Here is a 24,842-nt window from a genome sequence, read left to right as displayed (position 1 = left end):
CTGCCCTCCCACTGGCCCCAGCCCCAGCCTCTGCCCTCCCACTGGCCCCAGCCCCAGCCTCTGCCCTCCCACTGGCCCCAGCCCCAGCCTCTGCCCGCCTACTGGCCCCAGCCCCAGCCTCTGCTCTGCCACTGGCCCCAGCCCCAGCCCTCCCACTGGCCCCAGCCCCAGCCTCTGCCCTCCCACTGGCCCCAGCCCCAGCCTCTGCCCTCCCACTGGCCCCAGCCCCAGCCTCTGCCCTCCCACTGGCCCCAGCCCCAGCCTCTGCCCTCCCACTGGCCCCAGCCCCAGCCTCTGCTCTGCCACTGGCCCCAGCCCCAGCCTCTGCCCTCCCACTGGCCCCAGCCCCAGCCTCTGCTCTGCCACTGGCCCCAGCCCCAGCCTCTGCCCTCCCACTGGCCCCAGCCTCTGCCCTCCCACTGGCCCCAGCCCCAGCCTCTGCCCTCCCACTGGCCCCAGCCCCAGCCTCTGCCCTCCTACTGGCCCCAGTCCCAGCCTCTGCTCTGCCACTGGCCCCAGCCCTCCCACTGGCCCCAGCCCCAGCCTCTGCCCTCCCACTGGCCCCATTCCCAGCCTCTGCCCTCCCACTGGCCCCAGCCTCTGCCCTCCCACTGGCCCCAGCCCCAGCCTCTGCCCTCCCACTGGCCCCAGCCCCAGCCTCTGCCCTCCCACTGGCCCCAGCCCCAGCCTCTGCTCTGCCACTGGCCCCAGCCCCAGCCTCTGCTCTGCCACTGGCCCCAGCCCCAGCCTCTGCCCTCCCACTGGCCCCAGCCCCAGCCTCTGCTCTGCCACTGGCCCCAGCCCCAGCCTCTGCCCTCCCACTGGCCCCAGCCTCTGCCCTCCCACTGGCCCCAGCCCCAGCCTCTGCCCTCCCACTGGCCCCAGCCCCAGCCTCTGCTCTGCCACTGGCCCCAGCCCCAGCCTCTGCCCTCCCACTGGCCCCAGCCTCTGCTCTGCCACTGTCCCCAGCCCCAGCCTCTGCCCTCCCACTGGCCCCATCCCCAGCCCCAGCCTCTGCCCTCACACTGGCCCCAGCCCCAGCCTCTGCCCTCCCACTGGCCCCAGCCCCAGCCTCTGCCCTCCCACTGGCCCCAGCCCCAGCCTCTGCTCTGCCACTGGCCCCAGCCCCAGCCTCTGCCCTCCCACTGGCCCCAGCCCCAGCCTCTGCTCTGCCACTGGCCCCAGCCCCAGCCTCTGCCCTCCCACTGGCCCCAGCCTCTGCCCTCCCACTGGCCCCAGCCCCAGCCTCTGCCCTCCCACTGGCCCCAGCCCCAGCCTCTGCCCTCCTACTGGCCCCAGTCCCAGCCTCTGCTCTGCCACTGGCCCCAGCCTCCCACTGGCCCCAGCCCCAGCCTCTGCCCTCCCACTGGCCCCATTCCCAGCCTCTGCCTCCCACTGGCCCCAGCCTCTGCCCTCCCACTGGCCCCAGCCCCAGCCTCTGCCCTCCCACTGGCCCCAGCCCCAGCCTCTGCCCTCCCACTGGCCCCAGCCCCAGCCTCTGCCCTCCCACTGGCCCCAGCCCCAGCCTCTGCTCTGCCACTGGCCCCAGCCCCAGCCTCTGCTCTGCCACTGGCCCCAGCCCCAGCCTCTGCCCTCCCACTGGCCCCAGCCCCAGCCTCTGCTCTGCCACTGGCCCCAGCCCCAGCCTCTGCCCTCCCACTGGCCCCAGCCTCTGCCCTCCCACTGGCCCCAGCCCCAGCCTCTGCCCTCCCACTGGCCCCATCCCCAGCCTCTGCTCTGCCACTGGCCCCAGCCCCAGCCTCTGCCCTCCCACTGGCCCCAGCCTCTGCTCTGCCACTGGCCCCAGCCCCAGCCTCTGCCCTCCCACTGGCCCCAGCCCCAGCCTCTGCCCTCCCACTGGCCCCAGCCCCAGCCCCACCACTGGCCCCAGCCCCAGCCTCTGCCCTCCCACTGGCCCCAGCCCCAGCCTCTGCCCTCCCACTGGCCCCAGCCCCAGCCTCTGCCCTCCCACTGGCCCCAGCCCCAGCCTCTGCCCTCCCACTGGCCCCAGCCCCAGCCTCTGCTCTGCCACTGGCCCCAGCCCCAGCCTCTGCTCTGCCACTGGCCCCAGCCCCAGCCTCTGCCCTCCCACTGGCCCCAGCCCCAGCCTCTGCTCTGCCACTGGCCCCAGCCCCAGCCTCTGCCCTCCCACTGGCCCCAGCCTCTGCCCTCCCACTGGCCCCAGCCCCAGCCTCTGCCCTCCCACTGGCCCCAGCCCCAGCCTCTGCTCTGCCACTGGCCCCAGCCCCAGCCTCTGCCCTCCCACTGGCCCCAGCCTCTGCTCTGCCACTGGCCCCAGCCCCAGCCTCTGCCCTCCCACTGGCCCCAGCCCCAGCCTCTGCCCTCCCACTGGCCCCAGCCCCAGCCCCACCACTGGCCCCAGCCCCAGCCTCTGCCCTCCCACTGGCCCCAGCCCCAGCCTCTGCCCTCCCACTGGCCCCAGCCTCTGCCCTCCCACTGGCCCCCCAGCCCCAGCCTCTGCTCTGCCACTGGCCCCAGCCCCAGCCTCTGCCCTCCCACTGGCCCCAGCCTCTGCTCTGCCACTGGCCCCAGCCCCAGCCTCTGCCCTCCCACTGGCCCCAGCCCCAGCCTCTGCCCTCCCACTGGCCCCATCCCCAGCCCCACCACTGGCCCCAGCCCCAGCCTCTGCCCTCCCACTGGCCCCAGCCCCAGCCTCTGCTCTGCCACTGGCCCCAGCCCCAGCCTCTGCCCTCCCACTGGCCCCAGCCCCAGCCTCTGCCCTCCCACTGGCCCCAGCCCCAGCCTCTGCCCTCCCACTGGCCCCAGCCCCAGCCTCTGCCCTCCTACTGGCCCCAGTCCCAGCCTCTGCTCTGCCACTGGCCCCAGCCTCCCACTGGCCCCAGCCCCAGCCTCTGCCCTCCCACTGGCCCCATTCCCAGCCTCTGCCCTCCCACTGGCCCCAGCCCCAGCCTCTGCCCTCCCACTGGCCCCAGCCCCAGCCTCTGCCCTCCCACTGGCCCCAGCCCCAGCCTCTGCCCTCCCACTGGCCCCAGCCCCAGCCTCTGCTCTGCCACTGGCCCCAGCCCCAGCCTCTGCTCTGCCACTGGCCCCAGCCCCAGCCTCTGCCCTCCCACTGGCCCCAGCCCCAGCCTCTGCTCTGCCACTGGCCCCAGCCCCAGCCTCTGCCCTCCCACTGGCCCCAGCCTCTGCCCTCCCACTGGCCCCAGCCCCAGCCTCTGCCCTCCCACTGGCCCCAGCCCCAGCCTCTGCTCTGCCACTGGCCCCAGCCCCAGCCTCTGCCCTCCCACTGGCCCCAGCCTCTGCTCTGCCACTGGCCCCAGCCCCAGCCTCTGCCCTCCCACTGGCCCCAGCCCCAGCCTCTGCCCTCCCACTGGCCCCAGCCCCAGCCTCTGCCCTCCCACTGGCCCCAGCCTCTGCCCTCCCACTGGCCCCAGCCCCAGCCTCTGCCCTCCCACTGGCCCCAGCCCCAGCCTCTGCTCTGCCACTGGCCCCAGCCCCAGCCTCTGCCCTCCCACTGGCCCCAGCCTCTGCTCTGCCACTGGCCCCAGCCCCAGCCTCTGCCCTCCCACTGGCCCCAGCCCCAGCCTCTGCCCTCCCACTGGCCCCAGCCCCACCACTGGCCCCAGCCCCAGCCTCTGCCCTCCCACTGGCCCCAGCCCCAGCCTCTGCCCTCCCACTGGCCCCAGCCTCTGCCCTCCCACTGGCCCCAGCCCCAGCCTCTGCTCTGCCACTGGCCCCAGCCCCAGCCTCTGCCCTCCCACTGGCCCCAGCCTCTGCTCTGCCACTGGCCCCAGCCCCAGCCTCTGCCCTCCCACTGGCCCCAGCCCCAGCCTCTGCCCTCCCACTGGCCCCATCCCCAGCCCCAGTCTCTGCCCTCCCACTGGCCCCAGCCCCAGCCTCTGCTCTGCCACTGGCCCCAGCCCCAGCCTCTGCCCTCCCACTGGCCCCAGCCCCAGCCTCTGCCCTCCCACTGGCCCCAGCCCCAGCCTCTGCCCTCCCACTGGCCCCAGCCCCAGCCTCTGCCCTCCTACTGGCCCCAGTCCCAGCCTCTGCTCTGCCACTGGCCCCAGCCCTCCCACTGGCCCCAGCCCCAGCCTCTGCCCTCCCACTGGCCCCATTCCCAGCCTCTGCCCTCCCACTGGCCCCAGCCCCAGCCTCTGCCCTCCCACTGGCCCCAGCCCCAGCCTCTGCCCTCCCACTGGCCCCAGCCCCAGCCTCTGCCCTCCCACTGGCCCCAGCCCCAGCCTCTGCCCTCCCACTGGCCCCAGCCCCAGCCTCTGCTCTGCCACTGGCCCCAGCCCCAGCCTCTGCTCTGCCACTGGCCCCAGCCCCAGCCTCTGCCCTCCCACTGGCCCCAGCCCCAGCCTCTGCTCTGCCACTGGCCCCAGCCCCAGCCTCTGCCCTCCCACTGGCCCCAGCCTCTGCCCTCCCACTGCCCCAGCCCCAGCCTCTGCCCTCCCACTGGCCCCAGCCCCAGCCTCTGCTCTGCCACTGGCCCCAGCCCCAGCCTCTGCCCTCCCACTGGCCCCAGCCTCTGCTCTGCCACTGGCCCCAGTCCCAGCCTCTGCCCTCCCACTGGCCCCAGCCCCAGCCTCTGCCCTCCCACTGGCCCCAGCCCCAGCCCCACCACTGGCCCCAGCCCCAGCCTCTGCCCTTCCACTGGACCCAGCCCCAGCCTCTGCCCTCCCACTGGCCCCAGCCTCTGCCCTCCCACTGGCCCCAGCCCCAGCCTCTGCTCTGCCACTGGCCCCAGCCCCAGCCTCTGCCCTCCCACTGGCCCCAGCCTCTGCTCTGCCACTGGCCCCAGCCCCAGCCTCTGCCCTCCCACTGGCCCCAGCCCCAGCCTCTGCCCTCCCACTGGCCCCATCCCCAGCCCCACCACTGGCCCCAGCCCCAGCCTCTGCCCTCCCACTGGCCCCAGCCCCAGCCTCTGCCCTCCCACTGGCCCCAGCCTCTGCCCTCCCACTGGCCCCAGCCTCTGCCCTCCCACTGGCCCCAGCCCCAGCCTCTGCCCTCCCACTGGCCCCAGCCTCTGCCCTCCCACTGTCCCCAGCCCCAGCCTCTGCTCTGCCTCAGGCCTGTTGATTGATGTCCTCAGCCCTCTGTAAGATGTCACGCCGGCTGCTGTAATCTATTCAACCCTCCACAACAGACCCTATCATTTATAACGCGTCTCTCCAGGCCGCTGGACTAGGGAATAAAATCCGTTTTTGATTCACGGGATGTTTTCTGCCCTGCGACGATCTGTCTGTGTGTTGCTGGGCTGTCCGGAGGAGGGGAGGGGAGGAGGGAAGAGGAGGAGGGATGGCGAGGAGGGGAGAGGAGGAGGGATGGCGAGGAGGGGAGGCGAGGAGGGGAGAGGAGGAGGGATGGCAGGAGGGGGAGAGGAGGGGGTTGGCGAGGAGGGGAGAGGAGGAGGGATGGCGAGGGAGGGGAGAGGAGGAGGGATGGGGAGGAGGGGAGAGGAGGAGGGATGGCGAGGAGGGTAGAGGAGGAGGGATGGCGAGGAGGGGAGAGGAGGAGGGATGCGGAGGAGGGGAGAGGAGGAGGGATGGGGAGGAGGGGAGAGGAGGAGGGATGGCGAGGAGGGGAGAGGAGGAGGGATGGGGAGGAGGGGAGAAGAGGAAGAGGGATGGGGAGGAGGGGAGAGGAGGTGGAGGAGGGATGGGGAGGAGGGATGGGGAGGAGGGATGGCGAGGAGGGGAGAGGAGGTGGAGGAGGAGGGGAGAAGTGGAGGGATGGCGAGGAGCGGAGAAGAGGAGGAGGGATGGGGAGGAGCGGAGAAGAGGAGGAGGGATGGCGAGGAGGGGAGAGGGAGGAGGAGGGATGGCGAGGAGGGGAGAGGAGGAGGGATGGCGAGGAGGGGAGAGGAGGAGGGATGGCGAGGAGGGGAGAGGAGGAAGGATGGCGAGGAGGGGGAGGGGAGGAGGGATGGGGAGGAGGGGAGAGGAGGAGGGATGGGGAGGAGGAGAGGAGGAGGAGGGATGGGGAGGAGGGGAGAAGAGGAGGGATGGGGAGGAGGGGAGAAGAGGAGGGATGGGGAGGAGGGGAGAGGAGGAGGGATGGGGAGGAGGGGAGAGGAGGAGGGATGGGGAGAAGAGGATGGATGGGGAGGAGGGGAGAAGAGGAGGGATGGGGAGGAGGGGAGAAGAGGAGGGATGGCGAGGAGGGGAGAGGAGGAGGAGGAGGGATGGCGAGGGAGAGGAGGAGGAGGAGGGATGGCGAGGAAGGGAGAGGAGGAGGGATGGCGAGGAGGGGGAGAGGAGGAGGGATGGCGAGGAGGGGAGAGGAGGGAGGGATGGGGAGGAGGGGAGAGGAGGAGGGATGGGGAGGAGGGGAGAGGAGGAGGGATGGCGAGGAGGGGAGAGGAGGAGGGATGGGGAGGAGGGGAGAAGAGGAGGGATGGGGAGGAGGGGAGAAGAGGAGGGATGGGGAGGAGGGGAGAGGAGGAGGGATGGGGAGGAGGGGAGAGGAGGAGGGATGGGGAGGAGGGGAGAGGAGGAGGGATGGGGAGAAGAGGAGGGATGAGGAGGAGGGAGAAGAGGAGGGATGGGGAGGAGGGGAGAAGAGGAGAGGAGGAGGGATGGGGAGGAGGGGAGAGGAGGAGGATGGCGAGGAGGGAGAGGAGGAGGGATGGGGAGGAGGGGGAGAGGAGGAGGGATGGGGAGGAGGGGAGAGGAGGAGAGGATGGGGAGGAGGGATGGGGAGAAGAGGAGGGATGGGGAGGAGGGGAGAAGAGGAGGGATGGGGAGGAGGGGAGAAGAGGAGAGGAGGAGGGATGGGGAGGAGGGGAGAGGAGGAGGAGGGATGGCGAGGAGGGGAGAGGAGGAGGGATGGCGAGGAGGGGAGAAGAGGAGGGATGGGGAGGAGGGGAGAAGAGGAGGGATGGGGAGGAGGGGAGAAGAGGAGGGGAGAAGAGGAGGGATGGGGAGGAGGGGAGAGGAGGAGGGATGGGGAGGAGGGGAGAGGAAGAGGGATGGGGAGGAGGGAGAGGAGAAGGGATGGCGAGGAGGAGAGGAGGAGGGATGGGGAGGAGCGGAGAAGAGGAGGAGGGATGGGGTGGAGCGGGAGAAGAGGAGGAGGGATGGGAGGAGGGAGAGGAGGAGGAGGAGGGATGGCGAGGAGGGGAGAGGAGGAGGGATGAGGAGGAGGGGAGAGGAGGAGGGATGGCGAGGAGGGGAGAGGAGGAGGGATGGGGAGGAGCGGAGAAGAGGAGGAGGGATGGGGAAGAGCGGAGAAGAGGAGGAGGGATGGGGAGGAGGGGAGAGGAGGAGGAGGAGGGATGGCAGGAGGGGAGAGGAGAAGGAGGAGGGATGGGGAGGAGGGGAGAGGAGGAGGGATGGCGAGGAGGGGAGAGGAGGAGGGATGGGGAGGAGGGGAGAGGAGGAGGGATGGGGAGGAGGGAGAGGAGGAGGGATGGCGAGGAGGGGAGAGGGAGGAGGGATGGGAGGAGGGGAGAAGAGGAGGGAGAAGAGGAGGGATGGGGAGGAGGGAGAGGAGGAGGGATGGGGAGGAGGGGAGAGGAAGAGGGATGGGGAGGAGGGGAGAGGAGAAGGGATGGCGAGGAGGGAGAGGAGGAGGATGGGGAGGAGCGGAGAAGAGGAGGAGGGATGGGGTGGAGCGGAGAAGAGGAGGAGGGATGGCGAGAGGAGGGGAGGAGGAGGAGGAGGGATGGCGAGGAGGGGAGAGGAGGAGGGATGAGGAGGAGGGAGAGGAGGAGGGATGGCGAGAGGGGAGAGGAGGAGGGATGGGGAGGAGCGGAGAAGAGGAGGAGGGATGGGGAGGAGCGGAGAAGAGGAGGAGGGATGGGGGAGGAGGGGAGAGGAGGGAGGAGGAGGGATGAGGAGGGGAGGGGAGAGGAGGAGGGATGGGGAGGAGGGGAGAGGAGGAGGGATGGGGAGGAGGAGAGGAGGAGGGATGGGGAGGAGGGGAGAGGAGGAGGGATGGGGAGGAGGGGAGAGGAGGAGGGATGGGGAGGAGGGGAGAGGAGGAGGGGGAGAAGAGGAGGGATGGGGAGGAGGGGAGAAGAGGAGGATGGATGGGGAGGAAGGGAGAGGAGGAGGGGAGAGGAGGAGGGCGTCAAGGCCAAGACAAAGTGTTACTGTTGGGCTGAAGGCTGAGGGAGAGAGGGAAGAGCTGCTTGGTCTATCCCGGGAACACGGTATATCATGTCAACCCCGGGCTGAGGTGGGATGGTGGGTTGGTGGGGAGAGATAAATAGACATATCTCACTGTTGTCTCCAACACTATCCATGCTATTTATCTGAGAGCTCAAAACCACATGTCTACTGCCATTAACTGCTAGAGCAGAGCTCCATGGTAAGGTCCTACCAGAGGTTGTGTACAGTAACGCACTCATGGCGGGTTGTTGTGTTTTGTTTTCCTCAGGTGAGGGAGAGACTGCGGGTGTCGCTAGAGAGGGTCTCTGCATTGGAGGAGGAGCTAACATCAGCCAACCAGGAGGTGAGAAATGTGTCACAGCATCATTTCCACAGGCGCGCTGACTGAGACGTCTGTTCTCTTCATTTCATCAGCCTTAGACAGGAATTTGTTCATGTTTTAGTCAACTTTCAAAGTAGTTTGATTTTGACAGTTCTACTTAGGAGGACTCCTATTCAGGGGCTAGTCATTATGTCTTAAGATGGAGTGCGATGGGGTGAAGTATGGGGTTGACAGATGAGAGCTGGCCCGTGGCGTTAGTAGGCTGGCGTAACGCCATTGCCCCCCATTCTCTCTCTGCCAGTCTCTGCCTGGGCAGATGGTCATGTTCCAGCTGAGAGGAGCCCTCAGGCTGACGCTCTACTGGAGCCAAATTAACCACTCTGCACTGCCAGAGGGAGGGAGGGAGGGAGGGAGGGAAAGGTAAGCGTCAGTGAATGGAGGAAATGAGAGGAATAGAGAAAAAGAATGGTGGAAGACATGGGCAGTGAGAGGTAGAGAGAGAAGAAGAATAGTGGAAGACATGGGCAGTGAGAGGTAGAGAGAGAAAAATAATAGTGGAAGACATGGGCAGTGAGAGGTAGAGAGAGAAGAAGAATAGTGGAAGACATGGGCAGTGAGAGGTAGAGAGAGAAAAATAATAGTGGAAGACATGGGCAGTGAGAGGCAGAGAGAGAAAAATAATAGTAGAAGACATGGGCAGTGAGAGGCAGAGAGAGAAAAATAATAGTAGAAGACATGGGCAGTGAGAGGTAGAGAGAGAAAAATAATAGTAGAAGACATGGGCAGTGAGAGGTAGAGAGAGATAAGAAGAATAGTGGAAGACATGGGCAGTGAGAGGTAGAGAGAGAAAAATAATAGTGGAAGACATGGGCAGTGAGAGGTAAAGAGAGAAAAATAATAGTGGAAGACATGGGCAGTGAGAGGTAGGGAGAGAGAGGAGGAATGGTGGAAGACATGGGCAGTGAGAGGTAGGGAGAGAGAGGAGGAATGGTGGAAGACATGGGCAGTGAGAGGTAGGGAGAGAGAGGAGGAATGGTGGAAGACATGGGCAGTGAGAGGTAGGGAGAGAGAGGAATAATGGTGGAAGACATGGGCAGTGAGAGGTAGGGAGAGAAAGGAAGAATGGTGGAAGACATGGGCAGTGAGAGGTAGGGAGAGAAAAATAATAGTAGAAGACATGGGCAGTGAGAGGTAGAGAGAGATAAGAAGAATGGTGGAAGACATGGGCAGTGAGAGGTAGAGAGAGAAAAATAATAGTGGAAGACATGGGCAGTGAGAGGTAAGAGAGAAAAATAATAGTGGAAGACATGGGCAGTGAGAGGTAGAGAGAGAAAATAATAGTGGAAGACATGGGCAGTGAGAGGTAAAGAGAGAAAAATAATAGTGGAAGACATGGGCAGTGAGAGGTAGGGAGAGAGAAGAAGAATGGTGGAAGACATGGGCAGTGAGAGGTAGGGGAGAGAAGAAGAATAGTGGAAGACATGGGCAGTGAGAGGTATAGGGGGAGAGAAGAAGAATGGTGGAAGACATGGGCAGTGAGAGGTAGGGAGAGAAGAAGAATAGTGGAAGACATGGGCAGTGAGAGGTAGAGAGAGAAAAATAATAGTGGAAGACATGGGCAGTGAGAGGCAGAGAGAGAAAAATAATAGTAGAAGACATGGGCAGTGAGAGGCAGAGAGAGAAAAATAATAGTAGAAGACATGGGCAGTGAGAGGTAGAGAGAGAAAAATAATAGTAGAAGACATGGGCAGTGAGAGGTAGAGAGAGATAAGAAGAATAGTGGAAGACATGGGCAGTGAGAGGTAGAGAGAGAAAAATAATAGTGGAAGACATGGGCAGTGAGAGGTAAAGAGAGAAAAATAATAGTGGAAGACATGGGCAGTGAGAGGTAGGGAGAGAGAGGAGGAATGGTGGAAGACATGGGCAGTGAGAGGTAGGGAGAGAGAGGAGGAATGGTGGAAGACATGGGCAGTGAGAGGTAGGGAGAGAGAGGAATAATGGTGGAAGACATGGGCAGTGAGAGGTAGGGAGAGAGAGGAAGAATGGTGGAAGACATGGGCAGTGAGAGGTAGAGAGAGAGATAAGAAGAATGGTGGAAGACATGGGCAGTGAGAGGTAGGGAGAGAAAAATAATAGTAGAAGACATGGGCAGTGAGAGGTAGAGAGAGATAAGAAGAATGGTGGAAGACATGGGCAGTGAGAGGTAGAGAGAGAAAAATAATAGTGGAAGACATGGGCAGTGAGAGGTAAAGAGAGAAAAATAATAGTGGAAGACATGGGCAGTGAGAGGTAGAGAGAGAAAAATAATAGTAGAAGACATGGGCAGTGAGAGGTAGAGAGAGAAAAATAATAGTGGAAGACATGGGCAGTGAGAGGTAGAGAGAGAAAAATAATAGTGGAAGACATGGGCAGTGAGAGGTAGGGAGAGAGAGGAGGAATGGTGGAAGACATGGGCAGTGAGAGGTAGGGGGAGAGAAGAAGAATAGTGGAAGACATGGGCAGTGAGAGGTAGGGGGAGAGAAGAAGAATGGTGGAAGACATGGGCAGTGAGAGGTAGAGGGAGAGAAGAAGAATAGTGGAAGACATGGGCAGTGAGAGGTAGGGGGAGAGAAGAAGAATGGTGGAAGACATGGGCAGTGAGAGGTAGGGGGAGAGAAGAAGAATAGTGGAAGACATGGGCAGTGAGAGGTAGGGGGAGAGAAGAAGAATAGTGGAAGACATGGGCAGTGAGAGGTAGAGGGAGAGAAGAAGAATAGTGGAAGACATGGGCAGTGAGAGGTAGGGGGAGAGAAGAAGAATGGTGGAAGACATGGGCAGTGAGAGGTAGAGAGAGATAAGAAGAATAGTGGAAGACATGGGTAGTGAGAGGTAGAGAGAGAAATTAATAGTGGAAGACATGGGCAGTGAGAGGTAGAGAGAGAAAAATAATAGTGGAAGACATGGGCAGTGAGAGGTAGAGAGAGAAAAATAATAGTGGAAGACATGGGCAGTGAGAGGTAGAGAGAGAAAAATAATAGTGGAAGACATGGGCAGTGAGAGGTAGAGAGAGAAAAATAATAGTGGAAGACATGGGCAGTGAGAGGTAGAGAGAGAAAAATAATAGTGGAAGACATGGGCAGTGAGAGGTAGGGAGAAAGAAGAAGAATGGTGGAAGACATGGGCAGTGAGAGGTAGGGAGAGAGAGGAGGAATGGTGGAAGACATGGGCAGTGAGAGGTAGGGAGAGAGAGGAGGAATGGTGGAAGACATGGGCAGTGAGAGGTAGGGAAAGAGAGGAATAATGGTGGAAGACATGGGCAGTGAGAGGTAGGGAGAGAGAGGAAGAATGGTGGAAGACATGGGCAGTGAGAGGTAGAGAGAGAGATAAGAAGAATGGTGGAAGACATGGGCAGTGAGAGGTAGAGAGAGAAAAAGAATAGTAGAAGACATGGGCAGTGAGAGGTAGAGAGAGATAAGAAGAATGGTGGAAGACATGGGCAGTGAGAGGTAGAGAGAGAAAAATAATAGAGGAAGACATGGGCAGTGAGAGGCAAAGAGAGAAAAATAATAGTGGAAGACATGGGCAGTGAGAGGTAGGGAGAGAAAAATAATAGTAGAAGACATGGGCAGTGAGAGGTAGAGAGAAATAAGAAGAATGGTGGAAGACATGGGCAGTGAGAGGTAGAGAGAGAAAAATAATAGTGGAAGACATGGGCAGTGAGAGGCAAAGAGAGAAAAATAATAGTGGAAGACATGGGCAGTGAGAGGTAGGGAGAGAGAGGAGTAATGGTGGAAGACATGGGCAGTGAGAGGTAGAGAGAGAAAAATAATAGTAGAAGACATGGGCAGTGAGAGGTAGAGAGAGAAAAATAATAGTGGAAGACATGGGCAGTGAGAGGTAGAGAGAGAAAAATAATAGTGGAAGACATGGGCAGTGAGAGGTAGGGACAGAGAGGAGGAATGGTGGAAGACATGGGCAGTGAGAGGTAGGGGGAGAGAAGAAGAATGGTGGAAGACATGGGCAGTGAGAGGTAGGGAGAGAGAAGAAGAATAGTGGAAGACATGGGCAGTGAGAGGTAGGGGAGAGAAGGAGAATAGTGGAAGACATGGGCAGTGAGAGGTAGGGAGAGAGAGGAGGAATGGTGGAAGACATGGGCAGTGAGAGGTAGGGGGAGAGAAGAAGAATAGTGGAAGACATGGGCAGTGAGAGGTAGGGGGAGAGAAGAAGAATGGTGGAAGACATGGGCAGTGAGAGGTAGGGGGAGAGAAGAAGAATAGTGGAAGACATGGGCAGTGAGAGGTAGGGGGAGAGAAGAAGAATGGTGGAAGACATGGGCAGTGAGAGGTAGAGAGATGAAGAATAGTGGAAGACATGGGCAGTGAGAGGTAGGGAGAGAGAAGAAGAATAGTGGAAGACATGGGCAGTGAGAGGTAGAGGGAGAGAAGAAGAATAGTGGAAGACATGGGCAGTGAGAGGTGGGGACATGGGAGAGAAGAAGAATGGTGGAAGACATGGGCAGTGAGAGGTAGTGGAGAGAGATAAGAAGAATAGTGGAAGACATGGGCAGTGAGAGGTAGAGAGAGAAAAATAATAGTGGAAGACATGGGCAGTGAGAGGTAGAGAGAGAAAAATAATAGTGGAAGACATGGGCAGTGAGAGGTAGAGAGAGATAAGAAGAATGGTGGAAGACATGGGCAGTGAGAGGTAGAGAGAGAAAAATAATAGTGGAAGACATGGGCAGTGAGAGGTAGAGAGAGAAAAATAATAGTGGAAGACATGGGCAGTGAGAGGTAGGGAGAGAGAGGAGGAATGGTGGAAGACATGGGCAGTGAGAGGTAGGGGGAGAGAAGAAGAATGGTGGAAGACATGGGCAGTGAGAGGTAGGGAGAGAGAAGAAGAATGGTGGAAGACATGGGCAGTGAGAGGTAGAGGGAGAGAAGAAGAATAGGGGAAGACATGGGCAGTGAGAGGTAGGGGGAGAGAAGAAGAATGGTGGAAGACATGGGCAGTGAGAGGTAGGGGGAGAGAAGAAGAATAGTGGAAGACATGGGCAGTGAGAGGTAGGGGGAGAGAAGAAGAATAGTGGAAGACATGGGCAGTGAGAGGTAGAGGGAGAGAAGAAGAATAGTGGAAGACATGGGCAGTGAGAGGTAGGGGGAGAGAAGAAGAATGGTGGAAGACATGGGCAGTGAGAGGTAGAGAGAGATAAGAAGAATAGTGGAAGACATGGGTAGTGAGAGGTAGAGAGAGAAAAATAATAGTGGAAGACATGGGCAGTGAGAGGTAGAGAGAGAAAAATAATAGTGGAAGACATGGGCAGTGAGAGGTAGAGAGAGAAGGTAGTGGAAGACATGGGCAGTGAAGGTAGAGAAGAAAAAAATAGTGGAAGACATGGGCAGTGAGAGAGGTAGAGAGAGAAAAATAATAGTGGAAGACATGGGCAGTGAGAGGTAGAGAGAGATAAGAAGAATGGTGGAAGACATGGGCAGTGAGAGGTAGGGAGAGAGAGGAGGAATGGTGGAAGACATGGGCAGTGAGAGGAGAGAGAGAGAAGAATGGTGGAAGACATGGGCAGTGAGAGGTAGGGAGAGAGAGGAATAATGGTGGAAGACATGGGCAGTGAGAGGTAGAGAGAGAGAGGAAGAATGGTGGAAGACATGGGCAGTGAGAGGTAGAGAGAGAGATAAGAAGAATGGTGGAAGACATGGGCAGTGAGAGGTAGAGAGAGAAGAAGAATGGTGGAAGACATGGGCAGTGAGAGTAGAGAGAGATAAGAAGAATGGTGGAAGACATGGGCAGTGGAAGAGAGGTAGAGAGAGAAAAATAATAGTGGAAGACATGGGCAGTGAGAGGCAAAGAGAGAAAAATAATAGTGGAAGACATGGGCAGTGAGAGGTAGGGAGAGAAAAATAATAGTAGAAGACATGGGCAGTGAGAGGTAGAGAGAGATAAGAAGAATGGTGGAAGACATGGGCAGTGAGAGGTAGAGAGAGAAAAATAATAGTGGAAGACATGGGCAGTGAGAGGCAAAGAGAGAAAAATAATAGTGGAAGACATGGGCAGTGAGAGGTAGGGAGAGAGAGGAGTAATGGTGGAAGACATGGGCAGTGAGAGGTAGAGAGAGAAAAATAATAGTGGAAGACATGGGCAGTGAGAGGTAGAGAGAGAAAAATAATAGTGGAAGACATGGGCAGTGAGAGGTAGAGAGAGAAAAATAATAGTGGAAGACATGGGCAGTGAGAGGTAGGGACAGAGAGGAGGAATGGTGGAAGACATGGGCAGTGAGAGGTAGGGAGAGAGAGAAGAATGGTGGAAGACATGGGCAGTGAGAGGTAGGGGGAGAGAAGAAGAATAGTGGAAGACATGGGCAGTGAGAGGTAGGGGGAGAGAAGAAGAATAGTGGAAGACATGGGCAGTGAGAGGTAGGGAGAGAGAAGAAGAATGGTGGAAGACATGGGCAGTGAGAGGTAGGGGGAGAGAAGAAGAATAGTGGAAGACATGGGCAGTGAGAGGTAGGGAGAGAGAAGAAGAATGGTGGAAGACATGGGCAGTGAGAGGTAGAGAGAGAAGAAGAATAGTGGAAGACATGGGCAGTGAGAGGTAGGGAGAGAGAAGAAGAATGGTGGAAGACATGGGCAGTGAGAGGTAGGGGGAGAGATGAAGAATAGTGGAAGACATGGGCAGTGAGAGGTAGGGGGAGAGAAGAAGAATAGTGGAAGACATGGGCAGTGAGAGGTAGAGGGAGAGAAGAAGAATAGTGGAAGACATGGGCAGTGAGAGGTAGGGGAGAGAAGAAGAATGGTGGAAGACATGGGCAGTGAGAGGTAGAGAGAGATAAGAAGAATAGTGGAAGACATGGGTAGTGAGAGGTAGAGAGAGAAAAATAATAGTGGAAGACATGGGCAGTGAGAGGTAGAGAGAGAAAAATAATAGTGGAAGACATGGGCAGTGAGAGGTAGAGAGAGAAAAATAGTAGTGGAAGACATGGGCAGTGGGGTGAGAGAGAGAGAAAAATAATAGTGGGGAAGACATGGGCAGTGAGAGGTAGAGAGAGAAAAATAATAGTGGAAGACATGGGCAGTGAGAGGTAGAGAGAGAAAAATAATAGTGGAAGACATGGGCAGTGAGAGGTAGGGAGAGAGAGGAGGAATGGTGGAAGACATGGGCAGTGAGAGGTAGGGAGAGAGAGGAGGAATGGTGGAAGACATGGGCAGTGAGAGGTAGGGAGAGAGAGGAAGAATGGTGGAAGACATGGGCAGTGAGAGGTAGGGAGAGAGAAGAATGGTGGAAGACATGGGCAGTGAGAGGTAGGAAGAGAAGAATAATGGTGGAAGACATGGGCAGTGAGAGGTAAAGAGAGAAAATAATAGTGGAAGACATGGGCAGTGAGAGGTAGGGAGAGAGAAGAATAATGGTGGAAGACATGGGCAGTGAGAGGTAGAGAGAGAAAAATAATAGTGGAAGAAGACATGGGCAGTGAGAGGTAGAGAGAGAAAAATAATAGTGGAAGACATGGGCAGTGAGAGGTAGAGAGAGAAAAATAATAGTGGAAGACATGGGCAGTGAGAGGTAGGGAGAGAGAGGAGGAATGGTGGAAGACATGGGCAGTGAGAGGTAGAGAGAGAGAAGAAGAATAGTGGAAGACATGGGCAGTGAGAGGTAGGGAGAGAGAAGAAGAATGGTGGAAGACATGGGCAGTGAGAGGTAGAGGGAGAGAAGAAGAATAGTGGAAGACATGGGCAGTGAGAGGTAGGGAGAGAGAAGAAGAATGGTGGAAGACATGGGCAGTGAGAGGTAGGGAGAGAGAAGAAGAATGGTGGAAGACATGGGCAGTGAGAGGTAGAGAGAGAAGAAGAATGGTGGAAGACATGGGCAGTGAGTGGTAGGGAGAGAGAGGAGGAATGGTGGAAGACATGGGCAGTGAGAGGTAGAGAGAGAGAGGAAGACATGGGCAGTGAGAGGTAGAGAGAGAGATAAGAATAATGGTGGAAGACATGGGCAGTGAGAGGTAGAGAGAGATAAGAAGAATGGTGGAAGACATGGGCAGTGAGAGGTAGAGAGAGAAAAATAATAGTGGAAGACATGGGCAGTGAGAGACAAAAGAGAAAAAGATAATAGTGGAAGACATGGGCAGTGAGAGGTAGGGAGAGAAAAATAATAGTAGAAGACATGGGCAGTGAGAGGTAGAGAGAAATAAGAAGAATGGTGGAAGACATGGGCAGTGAGAGGTAGAGAGAGAAAAATAATAGTGGAAGACATGGGCAGTGAGAGGCAAAGAGAGAAAAATAATAGTGGAAGACATGGGCAGTGAGAGGTAGGGAGAGAGAAGTAATGGTGGAAGACATGGGCAGTGAGAGGTAGAGAGAGAAAAATAATAGTGGAAGACATGGGCAGTGAGAGGTAGAGAGAGAAAAATAATAGTGGAAGACATGGGCAGTGAGAGGTAGAGAGAGAAAAATAATAGTGGAAGACATGGGCAGTGAGAGGTAGGGAGAGAGAGGAGGAATGGTGGAAGACATGGGCAGTGAGAGGTAGGGAGAGAGAAGAAGAATGGTGGAAGACATGGGCAGTGAGAGGTAGTGGAAGACATGGGAGAGAGAAGAGAAAATAAGTGGAAGACATGGGCAGTGAGAGGTAGGGGAGAGAAGAAGAATGGTGGAAGACATGGGCAGTGAGAGGTAGGGAGAGAGAGGAATAGTGGAAGACATGGGCAGTGAGAGGTAGGGGAGAGAGTAAGAAGAATAAGTGGAAGACATGGGCAGTGAGAGGTAGGGGGAGAGAAGAAGAATAGTGGAAGACATGGGCAGTGAGAGGTAGAGAGAGAAGAAGAATAGTGGAAGACATGGGCAGTGAGAGAGAGAAGAAGAATGGTGGAAGACATGGGCAGTGAGAGGTAGGGGGAGAGAAGAAGAATAGTGGAAGACATGGGCAGTGAGAGGTAGGGGGAGAAGAAGAATGGTGGAAGACATGGGCAGTGAGAGGTAGGGAGAGAGAAGAAGAATAGTGGAAGACATGGGCAGTGAGAGGTAGGGAGAGAGAAGAAGAATAGTGGAAGACATGGGCAGTGAGAGGTAGAGAGAGATAAGAATAATAGTGGAAGACATGGGCAGTGAGAGGTAGAGAGAGAAAATAATAGTGGAAGACATGGGCAGTGAGAGGTAGAGAGAGAAAATAATGGTGGAAGACATGGGCAGTGAGAGAGGTAGAGAGAGAAAAAGAATAGTGGAAGACATGGGCAGTGAGAGGTAGAGAGAGAAAAATAATAGTGGAAGACATGGGCAGTGAGAGGTAGAGAGAGAAAAATAATAGTGGAAGACATGGGCAGTGAGAGGTAGAGAGAGAAAAATAATAGTGGAAGACATGGGCAGTGAGAGGCAGAGAGAAAAATAATAGTGGAAGACATGGGCAGTGAGAGGCAGAGAGAAAAATAATAGTGGAAGACATGGGCAGTGAGAGGTAGGGAGAGAGAGGAATAATGGTGGAAGACATGGGCAGTGAGAGGTAGGGGGAGAGAAGAAGAATAGTGGAAGACATGGGCAGTGAGAGGTAGGGGAGAGAAGAAGAATGGTGGAAGACATGGGCAGTGAGAGGTAGAGAGAGAGAAGAAGAATAGTGGAAGACATGGGCAGTGAGAGGTAGGGGGAGAGAAGAAGAATGGTGGAAGACATGGGCAGTGAGAGGTAGGGAGAGAAGAAGAATAGTGGAAGACATGGGCAGTGAGAGGTAGAGAGAGAAAAGAATAGTGGAAGACATGGGCAGTGAGAGGTAGAGAGAGAAGAAGAATAGTGGAAGACATGGGCAGTGAGAGGTAGGGGGAGAGAAGAAGAATGGTGGAAGACATGGGCAGTGAGAGGTAGAGGAGAGAAGAAGAATAGTGGAAGACATGGGCAGTGAGAGGTAGAGAGAGAAAAATAATAGTGGAAGACATGGGCAGTGAGAGGTAGAGAGAGAAAAATAATAGTGGAAGACATGGGCAGTGAGAGGTAGAGAGAGAAAAATAATAGTGGAAGACATGGGCAGTGAGAGGTAGAGAGAGAAAATAATAGTGGAAGACATGGAAGACATGGGCAGTGAGAGGTAGAGAGAGAAAAATAATAGTGGAAGACATGGGCAGTGAGAGGTAGAGAGAGAAAAATAATAGTGGAAGACATGGGCAGTGAGAGGTAGAGAGAGAAAAATAATAGTGGAAGACATGGGCAGTGAGAGGTAGGGAGAGAGAGGAGGAATGGTGGAAGACATGGGCAGTGAGAGGTAGGGAGAGAGAGGAGGAATGGTGGAAGACATGGGCAGTGAGAGGTAGGGAGAGAGAGGAATAATGGTGGAAGACATGGGCAGTGAGAGGTAGGGAGAGAGAGGAAGAATGGTGGAAGACATGGGCAGTGAGAGGTAGAGAGAGAGATAAGAAGAATGGTGGAAGACATGGGCAGTGAGAGGTAGAGAGAGAAAAAGAATAGTAGAAGACATGGGCAGTGAGAGGTAGAGAGAGATAAGAAGAATGGTGGAAGACATGGGCAGTGAGAGGTAGAGAGAGAAAAATAATAGTGGAAGACATGGGCAGTGAGAGGCAAAGAGAGAAAAATAATAGTGGAAGACATGGGCAGTGAGAGGTAGTGAGAGAAAAAATAATAGTAGAAGACATGGGCAGTGAGAGGTAGAGAGAAATAAGAAGAATGGTGGAAGACATGGGCAGTGAGAGGTAGAGAGAGAAAAATAATAGTGGAAGACATGGGCAGTGAGAGGTAAAGAGAGAAAATAATAGTGGAAGACATGGGCAGTGAGAGGTAGAGAGAGAGAAGTAATGGTGGAAGACATGGGCAGTGAGAGGTAGAGAGAGAAAAATAATAGTGGAAGACATGGGCAGTGAGAGGTAGAGAGAGAAAAATAATAGTGGAAGACATGGGCAGTGAGAGGTAGAGAGAGAAAAATAATAGTGGAAGACATGGGCAGTGAGAGGTAGGGAGAGAGAAGAAGAATGGTGGAAGACATGGGCAGTGAGAGGTAGGGGGAGAGAAGAAGAATGGTGGAAGACATGGGCAGTGAGAGGTAGGGGAGAGAAGAAGAATAGTGGAAGACATGGGCAGTGAGAGGTAGGGAGAGAGAAGAAGAATAGTGGAAGACATGGGCAGTGAGAGGTAGGGAGAGAGAGAAGAATGGTGGAAGACATGGGCAGTGAGAGGTAGGGGGAGAGAAGAAGAATAGTGGAAGACATGGGCAGTGAGAGGTAGGGGGAGAGAAGAAGAATGGTGGAAGACATGGGCAGTGAGAGGTAGGGGGAGAGAAGAAGAATGGTGGAAGACATGGGCAGTGAGAGGTAGGGGGAGAGAAGAAGAATAGTGGAAGACATGGGCAGTGAGAGGTAGGGGAGAGAAGAAGAGTGGAAGACATGGGCAGTGAGAGGTAGGGGGAGAGAAGGAGAATAGTGGAAGACATGGGCAGTGAGAGGTAGAGGGAGAGAAGAAGAATAGTGGAAGACATGGGCAGTGAGAGGTAGGGAGAGAAAAATAATAGTAGAAGACATGGGCAGTGAGAGGTAGGAGGAAGACATAAGTGAGAAAAATAATAGTGGAAGACATGGGCAGTGAGAGAGTAGAGAGAGAAAAATAATAGTGGAAGACATGGGCAGTGAGAGGTAGGAGAGAAAAATAATAGTGGAAGACATGGGCAGTGAGAGGTAGAGAGAGAAAAAGAATGGTGGAAGACATGGGCAGTGAGAGGTAGAGAGAGAAAAATAATAGTGGAAGACATGGGCAGTGAGGAGAAAATAATAGTGGAAGACATGGGCAGTGAGAGAGAGAGAGAAAAAGGAATGGTGGAAGACATGGGCAGTGAGAGGTAGGGAGAGAGAGGAGGAATGGTGGAAGACATGGGCAGTGAGAGGTAGGGAGAGAGAAGAAGAATGGTGGAAGACATGGGCAGTGAGAGGTAGGGAGAGAGAGGAAGAATGGTGGAAGACATGGGCAGTGAGAGGTAGGGAGAGAGAGGAAGAATGGTGGAAGACATGGGCAGTGAGAGGTAGAGAGAGAAAAATAATAGTGGAAGACATGGGCAGTGAGAGGTAGAGAGAGAAAAAGAATAGTGGAAGACATGGGCAGTGAGAGGTAGGGAGAGAGAGGAATAATGGTGGAAGACATGGGCAGTGAGAGGCAAAGAGAGAAAAATAATAGTGGAAGACATGGGCAGTGAGAGGTAGAGAGAGAAAAATAATAGTGGAAGACATGGGCAGTGAGAGGTAGAGAGAGAAAATAATAGTGGAAGACATGGGCAGTGAGAGGTAGAGAGAGAAAGGAATAGTGGAAGACATGGGCAGTGAGAGGTAGGGAGAGAAGAAGAAGAATAGTGGAAGACATGGGCAGTGAGAGGTAGGGGGAGAGAAGAAGAATGGTGGAAGACATGGGCAGTGAGAGGTAGAGGGAGAGAAGAAGAATAGTGGAAGACATGGGCAGTGAGAGGTAGGGGGAGAGAAGAAGAATGGTGGAAGACATGGGCAGTGAGAGGTAGGGGGAGAGAAGAAGAATAGTGGAAGACATGGGCAGTGAGAGGTAGGGGGAGAGAAGAAGAATAGTGGAAGACATGGGCAGTGAGAGGTAGGGGAGAGAAGGAAGAATAGTGGAAGACATGGGCAGTGAGAGGTAGGGAGAGAGGAAGAATAGTGGAAGACATGGGCAGTGAGAGGTAGGGGGAGAGAAGAAGAATGGTGGAAGACATGGGCAGTGAGAGGTAGAGAGAGATAAGAAGAATAGTGGAAGACATGGGCAGTGAGAGGTAGAGAGAGAAAAATAATAGTGGAAGACATGGGCAGTGAGAGGTAGAGAGAGATAAGAAGAATGGTGGAAGACATGGGCAGTGAGAGGTAGAGAGAGAAAAATAATAGTGGAAGACATGGGCAGTGAGAGGTAAAGAGAGAAAAATAATAGTGGAAGACATGGGCAGTGAGAGGTAGAGAGAGAAAAATAATAGTGGAAGACATGGGCAGTGAGAGGTAGAGAGAGAAAAGAATAGTGGAAGACATGGGCAGTGAGAGGTAGAGAGAGAGGAAGAATAGTGGAAGACATGGGCAGTGAGAGGTAGGAGAGAGAAGAAGAATGGTGGAAGACATGGGCAGTGAGAGGTAGGGGGAGAGAAGAAGAATGGTGGAAGACATGGGCAGTGAGAGGTAGGGAGAGAAGAAGAATAGTGGAAGACATGGGCAGTGAGAGGTAGGGAGAGAAGAAGAATGGTGGAAGACATGGGCAGTGAGAGGTAGAGAGAGAAAATAATAGTGGAAGACATGGGCAGTGAGAGGTAGGAGAGAAAAATAATAGTGGAAGACATGGGCAGTGAGAGGTAGAGAGAGAAAAATAATAGTGGAAGACATGGGCAGTGAGAGGTAGAGAGAGATAAGAAGAATAGTGGAAGACATGGGCAGTGAGAGGTAGAGAGAGAAAAATAATAGTGGAAGACATGGGCAGTGAGAGGTAGAGAGAGAAAAATAATAGTGGAAGACATGGGCAGTGAGAGGTAGGGAGAGAGAGGAGGAATGGTGGAAGACATGGGCAGTGAGAGGTAGGGAGAGAGAGGAGGAATGGTGGAAGACATGGGCAGTGAGAGGTAGGGAGAGAGAAGAATAATGGTGGAAGACATGGGCAGTGAGAGGTAGAGAGAGAGAGGAAGAATGGTGGAAGACATGGGCAGTGAGAGGTAGAGAGAGAGATAAGAAGAATGGTGGAAGACATGGGCAGTGAGAGGTAGAGAGAGAAAAAGAATAGTGGAAGACATGGGCAGTGAGAGGTAGAGAGAGATAAGAAGAATGGTGGAAGACATGGGCAGTGAGAGGTAGAGAGAGAAAAATAATAGTGGAAGACATGGGCAGTGAGAGGTAGAGAGAAAAATAATAGTGGAAGACATGGGCAGTGAGAGGTAGAGAGAGAAAAGAATAGTGGAAGAAGACATGGGCAGTGAGAGGTAGAGAGAGAAAAATAATAGTGGAAGACATGGGCAGTGAGAGGTAGAGAGAGAAAAATAATAGTGGAAGACATGGGACAGGTGAGGAGGAATGGTGGAAGACATGGGCAGTGAGAGGTAGGGGGAGAGAAGAAGAATAGTGGAAGACATGGGCAGTGAGAGGTAGGGGGAGAGAAGAAGAATGGTGGAAGACATGGGCAGTGAGAGGTAGAGAGAGAAGAAGAATAGTGGAAGACATGGGCAGTGAGAGGTAGAGAGAGAAGAAGAATAGTGGAAGACATGGGCAGTGAGAGGTAGGGGGAGAGAAGAAGAATGGTGGAAGACATGGGCAGTGAGAGGTAGGGAGAGAGAAGAAGAATAGTGGAAGACATGGGCAGTGAGAGGTAGAGAGAAGGTGGAAGAAGAATGAGAGGTGGAAGACATGGGACAGTGAGAGGTAGGGAGAGAAGAAGAATGGTGGAAGACATGGGCAGTGAGAGGTAGAGAGAGAGAAAAGAATAGTGGAAGACATGGGCAGTGAGAGGTAGAGAGAGAAAAATAATAGTGGAAGACATGGGCAGTGAGAGGTAGAGGAGAGAGAAAAATAATAGTGGAAGACATGGGCAGTGAGAGGTAGAGAGAGAAAAATAATAGTGGAAGACATGGGCAGTGAGAGGTAGAGAGAGAAAAATAATAGTGGAAGACATGGGCAGTGAGAGGTGGAAGACATGGGCAGTGAGGGAGAGAGAGAAGACAAAGTGAATAGTGGAAGACATGGGCAGTGAGAGGTAGGGAGAGAAGGAGGAATAGTGGAAGACATGGGCAGTGAGAGGTAGGGAGAGAGAGGAGGAATGGTGGAAGACATGGGCAGTGAGAGGTAGGGAGAGAGAGAATAATGGTGGAAGACATGGGCAGTGAGAGGTAGTGGGGAGAGAAGAAGAATGGTGGAAGACATGGGCAGTGAGAGAGAGAGAGAGATAAGAAGAATGGTGGAAGACATGGGCAGTGAGAGGTAGAGAGAGAGAAAAGAATAGTGGAAGACATGGGCAGTGAGAGGTAGACATGGAGAGAGGTAAGAAAAATAGTGGAAGACATGGGCAGTGAGAGGTAGAGAGAGAAAAATAATAGTGGAAGACATGGGCAGTGAGAGAGAAAATAATAGAGAGAGAAAATAATGGTGGAAGACATGGGCAGTGAGAGGAAGAAAATAATAGTGGAAGACATGGGCAGTGAGAGGTAGGGAGAGAGAAGAAGAATAGTGGAAGACATGGGCAGTGAGAGGTAGGGAGAGAAGAATAATAGTGGAAGACATGGGCAGTGAGAGGTAGAGAGAGAGAAAAGAATGGTGGAAGACATGGGCAGTGAGAGGTAGAGAGAGAAAAAGAATAGTGGAAGACATGGGCAGTGAGAGGTAGAGAGAGAAAAATAATAGTGGAAGACATGGGCAGTGAGAGGTAGAGAGAGAAAAATAATAGTGGAAGACATGGGCAGTGAGAGGTAGGGGAGAGAAAATAATAGTGGAAGACATGGGCAGTGAGAGGTAGAGAGAGAAAAATAATAGTGGAAGACATGGGCAGTGAGAGGTAAAGAGAATAGTGGAAAATAATAGTGGAAGACATGGGCAGTGAGAGGTAGGGGGAGAGAAGAAGAATAGTGGAAGACATGGGCAGTGAGAGGTAGGGGGAGAGAAGAAGAATGGTGGAAGACATGGGCAGTGAGAGGTAGGGGAGAGAAGAAGAATGGTGGAAGACATGGGCAGTGAGAGGTAGGGAGAGAGAAGAAGAATGGTGGAAGACATGGGCAGTGAGAGGTAGGGGAGAGAAGAAGAATGGTGGAAGACATGGGCAGTGAGAGGGGAGAGAAGAAGAATAGTGGAAGACATGGGCAGTGAGAGGTAGAGAGAGAAAAAGAATAGTGGAAGACATGGGCAGTGAGAGGTAGAGAGAGATAAAAATAATAGTGGAAGACATGGGCAGTGAGAGGTAGAGAGAGAAAAATAATAGTGGAAGACATGGGCAGTGAGAGGCAAAGAGAGAAAAATAATAGTGGAAGACATGGGCAGTGAGAGGTAGGGAGAGAAAAATAATAGTGGAAGACATGGGCAGTGAGAGGTAGAGAGAGAGAAAAATAATAGTGGAAGACATGGGCAGTGAGAGGTAAAGAGAGAAAAATAATAGTGGAAGACATGGGCAGTGAGAGGTAGGGAGAGAGAAAAATAATAGTGGAAGACATGGGCAGTGAGAGGTAGAGAGAGAAAAATAATAGTGGAAGACATGGGCAGTGAGAGGTAGAGAGAGAAAATAATAGTGGAAGACATGGGCAGTGAGAGGTAGGGAGAGAAGGAATAATAGTGGAAGACATGGGCAGTGAGAGGTAGGGAGAGAGAAGAAGAATAGTGGAAGACATGGGCAGTGAGAGGTAGAGAGAGAGAGAAGAAGAATGGTGGAAGACATGGGCAGTGAGAGGTAGAGGAGAGAAAATAATAGTGGAAGACATGGGCAGTGAGAGGTAGGAGAGAA

General features: G+C 55.2%; 1 protein-coding gene across 2 annotated transcripts in view; it reads left to right on the top strand.

The window, feature by feature from the left end:
- The window catches only part of LOC115124214 (liprin-alpha-2-like), an 87,713-nt gene that overhangs the window by 4,440 nt on the left and 58,431 nt on the right, over positions 1-24,842 (top strand). For both annotated transcript variants that reach the window (XM_065008329.1, XM_065008328.1), the window contains exon 3: positions 8,371-8,445. In XM_065008329.1, coding sequence (XP_064864401.1) covers positions 8,371-8,445 — 75 coding nt within the window. The remainder of the gene's footprint in view (positions 1-8,370; positions 8,446-24,842) is intronic.

This window comes from Oncorhynchus nerka, linkage group LG23 (assembly GCF_034236695.1).
Source record: "Oncorhynchus nerka isolate Pitt River linkage group LG23, Oner_Uvic_2.0, whole genome shotgun sequence".
Taxonomy (NCBI): domain Eukaryota; kingdom Metazoa; phylum Chordata; class Actinopteri; order Salmoniformes; family Salmonidae; genus Oncorhynchus; species Oncorhynchus nerka.
This window is presented reverse-complemented; position numbering and strand designations above follow the sequence as displayed.